The 12495-nt window shown below is 38.5% G+C and overlaps 1 protein-coding gene across 4 annotated transcripts in view; it reads right to left on the bottom strand.

Moving 5' to 3' along the window:
- The window catches only part of MSR1 (macrophage scavenger receptor 1), a 264617-nt gene that overhangs the window by 11845 nt on the left and 240277 nt on the right, over positions 1 to 12495 (bottom strand). For all 4 annotated transcript variants that reach the window (XM_047716032.1, XM_047716024.1, XM_047716039.1 and 1 more), the window contains one exon: positions 646 to 834. In XM_047716032.1, coding sequence (XP_047571988.1) covers positions 646 to 834 — 189 coding nt within the window. The remainder of the gene's footprint in view (positions 1 to 645; positions 835 to 12495) is intronic.

The following is a 12495-nucleotide window of genomic DNA, read 5'->3' on the forward strand; positions in this document are numbered from 1 at the left end:
GATGTTTTATCAACCTCAGATAGAGGGGAAAGTAACTTTCCTTTTCCCTTATTTCTCACCATGTCTTAAAGGATTTGGAGAAATCATAAGTAGTAGGTATGCAGAACCCATGTAATTGCTTCCTTCTCTTTCATGGTTCCTCACGGTCCTTTCAGAACACAGGTGCTCCACCAGGCACCAAGGATAGCTCTCATTTCTGTGAGATACAACCGGGAGGTAAAAGCACAAGCTGATGCCCTCCTCTCCAGTCACACAGAAGAGAGAACACATGAGTGAGCACATGGGATTGCTCAGATGCCCACAAAACCCAGACGCATCAAGTGAGCTTCCCAGGATTGTCTGTAGTTCACTTGTCACTATTTCTCCTGTTCTACTTTACCAGTCTTTCTGTTTTCCTCATGTTAGTGTTCTCCACCTAACCAGATGAGTCTAAATAAAATTTAAACATTAAAGATTGTCTGATAGCATATGTCATTTTTAAAATATCTTTCTTTTCATTTCTGCCTTCTAGGAAAAGCTATTCAAAAAACTCCTATGTAGGATTTTTCTTCCTATTTTGTACGTTCCTGCTGCTACTTTATTCCATGTACTAGAGAATGCCTACATTTCATTTAAATATGTGTGTGTGTTTATCTTTTTAATTACCTTGTCCAAAGTGAGCTCCTTTATGCACAGTTTGAACGCCTTGGTATCCCAAACTCCTACAGATGACCTGTCCACCTCTCAGTTCCCAGTGGTCGTCACACACTGTGCCCCACTGGCCATTGTGGAAAATCTCCACTCTGCCCTCATGAGGACCTCTACCGCCAACCAGTCGTACTGTCTTAAATGGAGCTGTAACAAAAACAAGTGGTGGTTAATTATATATCAATATTGTTTTATAATACTTAAAAAATTAACATTTTTTTCCAGTAAGTTGAACTATGGAAATAAATATTAAACTTTCTAGCACCACCTATTGGTAAAAAGTTTAATTACAAGTATTGCATTAGTCAAAACTGAAGAATAAAATCTATTCTGTTTCAACATTTATGAGTTACATATAAAATTTATATAAGTTATACATAGGAGAAAACGTCAAAGATCACATTCCAGTGACTTTAAAGTTCAATAGCTACAAATTTGTTAATGTCCGGTAGACTTTTCATACTATTTTGAAAAATTTATATAACGAATTGATTTATTTTCTTGCCACACTAACACACAAACTGGAACACAAAATCCAGTGACTTTTTGATATAGGAGGTTGAGGAGAAGAGATTTTATAATATTATAAACACAAAAATAGATGACCAAACATCCTATCTTTTACCCAGAGAATCAAGATAACCATAGTGATGATATTTATTACTTTGGATATTTTGAGAAATCACTAAAGCAATAAATGCTGTGAAGAAATATACCAAGTTTATAATTGTAAAAATAATTTTGTTCTTCAATTTTTAGTCAATCTGCTATATACAGTAAACTTTTATACAATTTTGATCATGTGCAATTTTAAATATGAAATGACTCCTATTTTTTTTAATTTTATTTATTTATTTGTCAGAGAGAGAGAGGGAGAGAGCGAGCACAGGCAGACAGAATGGCAGGCAGAGGGAGAAGCAGGTTCCCTGACGAGCAAGGAGCCCGATGTGGGACTCGATCCCAGGACGCTGGGATCATGACCTGAGCCAAAGGCAGCTGCTTAACCAACTGAGCCACCCAGGCGTCCCGAAATGACTCCTATTTTTAAAAATATACGTTATGAACCTAGAGACAGAAGAATAAAAGTGTGTAATTAATATTAAAAAAACAGGTCACTTGGAGAATCAAGCTTTCTTTTTCTTTTTTTTTAAGATTTTATTTATTTATGTGACAGAGATCACAAGTAGGCAGAGAGGCAGGCAGAGAGAGAGGAGGAAGCAGGCTCCCTGCTGAGCAGAGGGCCTGATTCGGGGCTCGATCCCAGGTCCCTGAGATTATGACCTGAGCAGAAGGCAGAGGCTTAACCCACTGAGCCACCCAGGCACCCTGAGAATCAAGCTTTCTTTAAAGAATTTATATTTTAGTAAATATTTTTAAAAAAATCATTTGGCTGAAGAACAGAATGAAAGGCAGAGACAAAGTATTTTTTAAAAATTAAGATAGTGCCAAATAAAAATAATAGTATTCTCTAATAATCATAAAAAGCCAATGAATAAGTGCAGTTCTATTTAAATCTTTCCAAATACAAGTTTGAGAAACACTATAGTATAAAAAAAAAGCTATAACTATCAACAAAAATATCCCTCCAATGTGAAAATGGAGTATTAGGAAATGAGTTTACAAAGCTCAATAATTCAAGACATATCCAGTAACTTTTTTTTTTTCTAACTGGAATAAATTTTGTTAAAACCATAATCTAGTAACAAGTAAAGAAAATCAGCCATTTCCTATGACAAAACTGACTGAACCATACAGAAACATAAAAAGCTAACATGCTAATACGTAGTATTACAATTATAATTATTTTCTTGATTCTTCCAAAATAGAATTCAATGCAAAATACTGAACTAATGTAATCATGCCCAAGTGCATAAGCCATTCCTCCCTTACTAAAATGAGTATAAAACATTCTTAAAAGGAAAATAATTTGTTATTACGGTATTCAAACTTTCAATTACCAGTAAAATACCCATATGACCCAATCATTCACTATAATTGCCTAAGAAAATAGGAAACAATTATCCAGGAGTGGATTGTTTGAAATTTTAAAATATTATAGTCATGTAGTATTAACTAGTGCTACCCCCAAATGTTTGTTTTTATAAAAGTCAAATATAGCCAAGCATATGTTTATCATGACACTGTGACAAAACATACATCATATTCAAACATTTGATTATATGAGGTTGATGGTCTTATCACCCAAATAACTCAGTGAAAGCGTTCTCAGTGTGCATTCCTTATCTCCCAAAATGTTATTAAGAAGCCTGGCATCTCCTGGGACAGTCTCAAACTTTGGTATCTGTCTCAGTCTGTTCACGCTTTAACAGAATACCACAGGCTGGCTGGCTTGAACAATAGACATTTATTTCTCACAGTTCTAGAGCCTGGAAGTCCAAAACCAAGATGGTGGCATATTTGGTGGCCAGCTTCTTGGACTGTAGACAGTTAACACATTTCTAGAGTAAGAGTGGGGAGTCATTTCCTTGTTGAAGGTGAATTTTGAGCAAAGACAGTAAGTCTAGACCATAAAAGATATTTTAGTAATCTTAGTGTATTTATGCAATACTAATTATAAGTGTGTTTAGATATGTGTTCTTTTCTAGATCTATGACTTCAGAGAATAACAAAAGCAAAAAACCAAGAGTCGGATAATCTGGATTTTAGTTCAGATTTCTGTGACCTTGTTAAACCATGTAACCACTCTAAGACCAAATTTTTCAACTGTTAAAAAGAGAAAATGATTATTTGCTGTTAGTTATGTGTTCTCAGTTAATGCACAAAACTTGTGCCAGGCATTTTCCTGGGTTCCAGGAATTATATGAATAAAACATGTATCCTGCCTTTAGGATTTTTGAAGTCATTGTGGAAATTAGAAGAAATAATGCATTTTTTATTTTTTATTTATTAATTTAAAAAGTTTATTTAAGGAATCTCTGAAACCCAACATGGAACTTGAACTCACCACCCTGAAATCAAGAATACCTGCTTTCCTGACTGAGCCAGCCAGGCACCCTGAAATAGTTCATTCTTTAAATTGGCTTACGAATATAAGTTCTTAATTTTACAAGTTAAAAACATTTTGAGGTTTATGTTTTGTGATGAAAGCATTGGCATGAATATTATCTGTGATATTAATTACTTAATTCATGAAAAAAATTTTGTTTTACTAATTCCCTTTCTAATGCTTATCCTTCTCAAAAAGTTCTCAATCAACTGGGATAATTTTCTGCAGATAGACAAAACATACTCTAATTTCAGATGTGCGTATGAGCTTTATTTCCAAACATGAGTTTGTTTACTATTTTGAAGGGACCCTTCTATACAAGTAATGAGTCAACTAGGGTCCAGGGGCCAATTACAGCCTGCTGTCTGTTTTGTAAATAAAGCTTCTGTGCAGCAAAGGAAAGAGTCAACAAAACAAAGAGGCAACCCACAGAATGGGAGAAGATATTTGCAAATGACAGTACAGACAAAAGGTTGATATCCAGGATCTATGAAGAACTTCTTAAACTCAACACACACAAAAGAGATAATCATGTCAAAAAATGGGCAGAAGACATGAACAGACACTTCTCCAAAGAAGACATACAAATGGCTATCAGACACATGAAAAAATGTTCATCATCACTAGCCATCAGGGAAATTCAAATTAAAACCACATTGAGATACCACCCTATACCAGTTAGAATGGCCAAAATTAGCAAGACAGGAAACAACGTGTGTTGGAGGGGATGTGGAGAAAGGGGAACCCTCTTACACTGTTGGTGGGAATGCAAGTTTGGTGCAGCCACTTTGGAGAACAGTGTGGAGATTCCTCAAGAAATTAAAAATAGAGCTTCCCTATGACCCTGCAATTGCACTACTGGGTATCTACCCCAAAGATACAGATGGAGTGAAAAGAATGGCCATCTGTACCCCAATGTTTATAGCAGCAATGGCCACGGTCGCCAAACTGTGGAAAGAACCAAGATGCCCTTCAACGGACAAATGGATAAGGAAGATGTGGTCCGTATTCACTTTGGAGTATTATGCCTCCACCAGAAAGGATGAATACCCAACTTTTGTGGCAACATGGACGGGACTGGAAGAGATTATGCTGAGTGAAATAAGTCAAGCAGAGAGAGTCAATTATCATTATCATATGGTTTCATTTATTTGTGGAGCATAACAAATAACATGGAGGACAAGGGGAGATGGAGAGGAGAAGGGAGTTGAGGGAAATTGGAAGGGGAGATGAGCCATGAGAGACTATGGACTCTGAAAAACAATCTGAGGGTTTTGAAGGGGTAGGGGGTGGGAGGTTGGGGGAAACCTGGTGGTGGGTATTATGGAGGGCACGCATTGCATGGAGCACTGGGTGTGGTGCATAAACAATGAATTCTGTTACACTGAAAAGAAATAAACAGTTAAAAAAAAAGTTTTATTGGAATTCAGCCATGCCCATTAGTTTACATAGTGCCTAATGCTGCTTTTAGGCTACAACAGGAGAGGTGAATAGTTGTGACTGAGACCTTCTGGCATGAACAACAAAAATATCTACTATTTTGCATGCAGAAAAAGCTGGCCAACCCCTGGTATAGGGGAACACACAATATGTAGGCTAGAATGACAGAGGATTTTTTTTTTAAAGATTTTTTATTTATTTGACAGAGATCACAAGTAGGCAGAGAGGCAGGGAGCCAAGCAGAGAGCCTGATGCAGAGAGCCCCAGGAGGGGCTGGATCCCAGGACCCTGAGATCATGACCTGAGCCGAAGGCAGAGGCTTTAACCCACTGAGCCACCCAGGTGCCCCTGACAGAGGATTTCTGTAGGGATACTCCTGCCAGGGATCCTGGAGCAAATAACATCATGACTCATCGCTGCTTTCCTCTCCAGTCTGACTGTGAACCCCTCCATCCCTGCACGTCTTGCTCCTTTTATTTTGGTTATATAACTGCTTATATTTCCCAGATAACCCATATTCTCCCATATTTCTGGGGCTTTGATCCCTGTCTGGAATGCTCCCCCACACGCATCCTTCCCACACACACCTTCCAGTTCTCTACTTTCAATCCCAGGGTTTGGATAGGGTTCCCTCTTCCAACTTCCATAGCACTCCTGACCCACCAGAGCACTGCACACTTGTTAATTTCCTCCACAAAATTAAGATCTTTACATTTAACATTTCAGCACCTGACAGAACGCAGGTTTTCACTTAGGAATCCATGAAGAGTTATGGTATGTATGTATGCATGTAAGAAAGAAAGAAAGAAAGAGGAAGAAAAGAAAGAAAGGAAGAAAGAAAGAAAAGGAAAGGAAAGAAAGAAAGAAAGAAAGAAAGAAAGAAGAATGAATGAATCACTGTGAGCTCTTCCTGATATGCAAACTGCATTGCCTGAGTGGATTAAGTTGGTAAACATTTAAAATATCAAACAACAGAAGACAGAGAATCCAGTATTTCACAAGTCTCTACAGGGAATACTGTTTCTATGTATAGAAGCAATAAGGGAAAATCATAAAGGAAAAACTGGTTTAACAGAGCTAAACAGGAATCCCATTATGGGGGGAAAAAAACGATGTGACTACCAAGAGCCCCCCAAGGCGGAGGATGATCAGAAGTCTTATGCATTCTAAAATGGTTTTGCGGGTTCAGAGGATTTATTTCTTATTGGCAGACTAATGTTAAATAGAATCTTAGGACTAAATGTCAATTCAATTTACAATGAGAAATGTAATTGCCTCAAAAACTGAAATATTTGAATCTGTTTGACAAGGCCATTTTCTCCCCACGGGCAATCTGCATAGGAAGTCAAATTCCAATCAGTGAATTATTGGCTTAATTAATTAATTTACAGTGAGACACAGCAGTGAGGTTTTGCCCCTGGGACCGACCAACACTGTTTGGTTAACACATTTTTCTTTATATATGTTAAATCATTCAATCAGGTGAGGTATTTGACATATCTCTACTCTGATTCACTGTAGTGTCACTTTCTACAAGCAATCTCACTCTTCTTATATCCCAGCTCTGAAGGGAAGATAGGTACTGATCATTTCTATGTATTCTTAAAAGTCTGTATATAAAATGAAAACTATATAAAATATTTATTATAGTAATAGTTTATTCATATTTCTATGAATGTAAGATACCAAAAGAAAAATATGTAATAGAGCAGATAATTTACAAAAGGTTTTGTAATTTAATCTGAAGAAATAATTCCAAATATAAAAGTTAACAATTTTGGAGGTTATTTTTGTTTTGTTTACTGTAAGCTTATTTTTAAAAATATTTATTTATTTGACAGAGATAGAGAGAGAGAGAAAGAGAGCACAAGCTGGGGGAGGAGCAGGCAGAGGAAGAGGGAGAAGAGACTCCCCGCTGGGCGGGCTCAGGACTTGATCCCAGGACCCTAGAATCATAATCTGAGACAAAGGCAGATGCTTAACTCACTGAGCCACCCAGGTGTCCCTAAAAATAACCCTTGAGGAGTTTAGTTATTTCAACTATTATCATATTTACCTCATGGTCACGGTTTATTGGAATTAGGATTTAGGGTTAAATTTATTTCAGTGGTATTTATTATATATGCATTCCAACTGTTAATAAACTAAAAAAAATACGATTGTGGTTTAACCTGGAAGTCCTCACAATGTGGCTAAATTCCTCTAGAAAGGGAGGTATTTAGGTATGAAAGAAAGGTACAACCTGGGTATCAGATGTTTGGAGAAGCGGAGTTAAATTTCTCCGGAAAATTATTGTAACAGATTTTGAATCTTACTCTGGAAGTCAAGGAGACAAATGTTTTGGAAATCCCTTGAGAGAGCAGAGAACAAGGTAGATGGAGAGAGTCTCAGTGGAGAGCCGGTAGGCAGCGTACCCTGATGGCAGGGGGGAGAATGAGAATGTCCAGTGAGGAAATTTGAGGTCTAAGCTGGCTGGGAATTTCAAGACAGTGAAGTCTGAGGTTGAACTTTATACTGTAGACTGTTCTGCTTACATTTTTCTATTACAATTAAACCTTCAGTAAAATCCTCTTAGATCCCCAGGTGGAGGGGCTAGGGTACTTCCTCAACTGAAGGGAGAGATGTGGAGCTCATTGTGTAATGAGTGGTGTGGAAAGAAAGCAACTGCCAAAGATCCTAGGTTATTAGGTTTCTAAGGCAACTGTAACAAATGATCACATTGTGTGGCTGAAAACAGCAAATTTAGGGGTGCCTGGGTGGCTCAGGTCATGATCTCAGGGTCCTGGGATAGAACCCTGCAACGGGCTCCCTGCTCACTGGGGATCTGCTTCTCCCTTTCCCTCTTCTCCTTCCCTGCCCCTCATGTGTATTTTCTTTCTCTTTCAAATAAATAAATAAATAAAATATTAAAAAATAATAATAACAATTCCCTCACAGTTCTGGAGGCCAGAATTCTGAAATTAAGACATCCACTGGGCCATGTTCCTTTTGAGGGCTCCAGGGAGAAATCCTTTCTTGCATTTTCCTAGCTCCTCGTGGCTCCTGGCATTTAGTGACATTTCTTGGCTTATAACTACATCAGTCCAATCTCTGCCTCAGTCTTCTTCCTGTATCTGTGTGTCCTTCTCTTCTTAGAAGGACACTAGTCATTTGATTTAGGGCCCACCTGAATCCAATATGACCTCTTCTTAGTTTAATCACACCTGCAAAGATGCTACTTCCAACTAAGGTCACATTCTGAGATTTCACATGGATATGAAATTTCCTGTATTTTCCTCAGACTATTTTACACAGGAGGCATTTGAATTTTCTTAGAACACGAGTTTGGCGCTCAGTTTTATGTCATTATTAAAGAATAAACTGAACCTCAAGATTTGGGGACTACAGAATAGCTGGGTAGTAGATATTTTGGCTAGACCGGAAATGAGCAAAGTCCCCCATGATTACACTGAACGTTCACAGTTGAACTGCTGAATAACTAAAATAAAGATTGAGAATCTGTTGCTTCAAAACACACGGTGCTAAACTCAGATGGTACTGAGTACATCTAACTTAATTATGAATATGAGTAAATTACTTCCATGTATGAAAATTAAAAAGTAGCAGAAGGCTATTATTTCCTATATTTTATTTGTCAGTTTTTGAGGTGAATTATCAAATAAAACTTTAAGAGAATCTTGCTCAAAAAAAGTGGTAAATACTTAAGATGAACGAAGAACTTTGTGTTTAAAAGGAATACCTCCCTAGTTGTGCAGATCCCCACAAAGTGGTGGTGGTGAAGGATAAGTTTATGTAGGGGGAAAACAAAACGGAAAGGCTGAGTAAGCCAAGAGAAGCCGGCATGGTTGGGAGTGTAAGCTGTCCTCAGAGTATCCGGAGCTATAATGTTGCCTCTACTACTGGATTTCCGAACTGCCAATTAAACAGACATGTCTGCCTTTCAAAGACCAGACTGTGTTCTTCAAAGGACTGTGTGCATATCTTAGGGTATTTATTATCATTTTAGAATAATTTTGTTATTAATACTTCATTTCTATGTGAGTCTTAGTTTTCAGAGTTACTTAGGAGAACTGTAAAAACATTGACAAAGGGGAATTTTACCTACCTATTTTTAGACTGTTTACAGTTTTGCTCTTCACTTAAAACCATACAGCACAAAAATAAGCAATGCAGGAAGATACTGAACAGAGCTAATTTAGAACATGCACATCACAAATGGGCATAAATTACATTAACATTCTTTCTGAGTTCTGAAAATGTAGGCCTCAGCCAGACCCTGTAAAGTTCCTGCATCCCTCTTTATAATCTGTTATATCTGTTATAATCAGACATTGATAGTGATTTACCCCACTTGATCCTTCACTTGCCTATTCATAAAATACTATAATAACACCTACCTCTGATGATTGACATTTCGAAAAATGTATTTTAGGCTAGAAAGTACTATAGAAAAATAGTGCCAGAATTATTAATTATATTTCATTCTGAATGTTATTCTCGGAAACCAAAATCATAGACAGTAGGGATTTTGAGGTGTGGAATTTGTAGAGAAAAATGTCTTAAATTCGGCTCAAGGAAAGTTAATCTGTCCAGTTGTTGGCAAGACTGACAACTCAGAACAGGTTCTTTGACTTTTCATGAGGAGAAAATTATCTTCTAAAATAACTGTTTGCCCCTTGAATTGGATCTGGAGGTAAATTAAAAGAAAATATACATTCTCCTTGGCCTTGGGTGCTGTATTTTGTTTACACTTGTAACTGTTCAGAGCTCTGAGATGTTATCAGGACAGGGTCACTGGGATCCGTGGGAGACATTAGTATATAAAAAGTCTCCACTCCACTGTCATTTGACAGGAAAGGCCTTAATTTCTGTCCAACAGCTGTGTCCACAGGTATTTAAACAGAGATCACTTGATGCCTCAAAAACCCCAAAAATGCGTGGCTTCTCTCTCCTTCAGGAAACATTACTTCCATTTGCTTAGCTTAATTTTGGCTGTTTTAGTGTCATCAAAGTAGAAGAAGAAATAATTATGCGATAGCAAATTTTATTTGGATAATAACAGAAAGAAAAGCAGGAAAAAAAACACTGTAAAGTGTGGGTTCTCAGGTTGAGGTACGAAATGCTTTATTTCAAAAGAGAGGGTCCCAGTGCTTATTCACCAGAGAAGGGGCGTGGTCTGTATAGGAAACAGGATGCTTCTCTACATGAGAAGCCAGGAGACCGGGGCCCTAGTCTCAGTTGTGTTATAAACTTCCTTTATGACCTTAGATGATTTGTATTTCTTCATATGTTATGACATCTTTTTTTTTTTTTTTAAGATTTTATTTATTTATTTGTCATAGAGAGAGAAGCGAGAGTGAGCACAGGCAGACAGAGTGGCAGGCAGAGGCAGAGGGAGAAGCAGGCTCCCTGCCAAGCAAGGAGCCCGATGTGGGACTCGATCCCAGGACGCTGGGATCATGACCTGAGCCGAAGGCAGCTGCTTAACCAACTGAGCCACCCAGGCGTCCCTGTTATGACATCTTTTTAATCACCTCAGAACTTTTGTGTGAACTGTTTTGGTCCATGAATATACTTTGAAGAGGTTTGAGAAAGAAAGTTAAGTTACAGGGAGCCTGGGTGGCTCAGCTGGTTGGGCGAGTAGCTTCGGCTCAGGTCATGATCTTGCGAGTCCCAGGTTCGAGTCCCACATCAGGCTCCCTGCTCAGCGGGGAGTCTGCTTCTCCACCTGATCTTCCCCCATTTCGTGCTCCCTCTCTTTCTCTCTCTCACTCTTGTCCTCTCTCTCAAATAAAAATCTTTAAAAAAACAAGATGCAATATAATGTGATAGAGTTTAAAAATGAGATAAACCAAGATTCAGATTCCTCCCCATAAATACTAGCTGTGTGATTTTGCACAGATTACTTTATGTTCTAAATCCTCAGGGGGGAAAAACAGCAGAGCGATCAGTTTCTTGTGAGGATGAAGTGAAGGAGACCACACAAAGTGCCCTGCAGAGCACCTGGCCCAGAAGGGTCACTCTTTGCACCGCAGACATTAGTGTTATTAGAGTTACTATTTCTTAAAAATTCAGATTTCTGGCCTAGTGACTGGGAAAGGGTGATGGTAGCCCTAAAGTATCTCTCTAGTATTAAAGAATAAATTTTCAACAACTTGTGCTTTGGAATTCCAAGGAGAGTTTTTGGAAATCACAACATACTGGTCCAAACCCAAGGGCGTGAAATAAGCATCCGTGTACATTGGGTCCAGCCATCGTATATCATAGAAGTCTTAGAGGTCGTTCTGATGCTCACCAGAGCCTGAGAACTACTGGGGGAATGATACAAGAACACGGTGTGGTTACTTAAGACAGTTCTAAACCTCTCGCATTATGGAGGAATTGACCTAATACGTTGCTGTCCGATAGGAACTCAGCACTTAACAAGAGTGTTATTGAACAGTATGTAATAGCAAAGTTAGGTTGGTCCACGTTTTCAGGCCTTTTCCCCTATACTCTGAGATTCTGAAGGGGGATCTTGTCCAAGCCATCACTTGCTATTGGCCCTACTTGGTTGGGTAGTGAGTGTGCCCCACTCTCTGACCACTTCAGTGGTTTCAAGGGAAAATTCAGTATCCAAACAGAGGCAACAAGACTTCTTCTGAAGGAAAGAAGGTGGCATTCTTTCTCAGACGTGGCTAGATGTGAAGATTACACATTAGAGCAAAAGCCTAATCAACTATGAATTTATATATATATATATATATATAGTACATATATATATATATAGTGTATATATACACATATATACACAGAGGGAGAGAGAGAGAGAAAGGGAGAGAGATACTGAGTCTAAATGACTTAGTTTGAACTCCTGGATCCCACCATGCCTGAAGCAAAACCATCTCTTGGAATTCTTAATTACGTGAATCAATAGATTCTATGTCTTGACTAAGCAGATTTTCATTTCTTTCTACTTAAAAAATTCTCACAAATACACAGATGGTAATTATTTGACAATAAATATTGAAGTGGGGCACCTGGGTGACTCAGTCAGTTGAATGTCTGCCTTTGGGTCAGCTCATGATCCCAGGGTCCTGGGATGGAGCTCAGTGATGGGCTCCCTGCTCAGGAGGGAGCCTGCTTTTCCCTCTCCTACTACCCCAGCTTGTGCTCTGTCAAATAAATAAATGAAATCTTTAAATATAAATAAATAGGGGCACGTGGGTGGCTCAGTGGGTTAAGCCTCTGTCTTCCGCTCAGGTCATGATCTCAGGGTCCTGAGATTGAGCCCCACATCGGGCTCTCTGCTCAGCAGGGAGCCTGCTTCCCCCCTCTCTCTGCCTGCTGCTCTGCCTACTTGTGCTCTCTCTCTCTCTGTC

The sequence above is a fragment of the Lutra lutra genome, chromosome 2, assembly GCF_902655055.1.
Source record: "Lutra lutra chromosome 2, mLutLut1.2, whole genome shotgun sequence".
Classification (NCBI taxonomy): domain Eukaryota; kingdom Metazoa; phylum Chordata; class Mammalia; order Carnivora; family Mustelidae; genus Lutra; species Lutra lutra.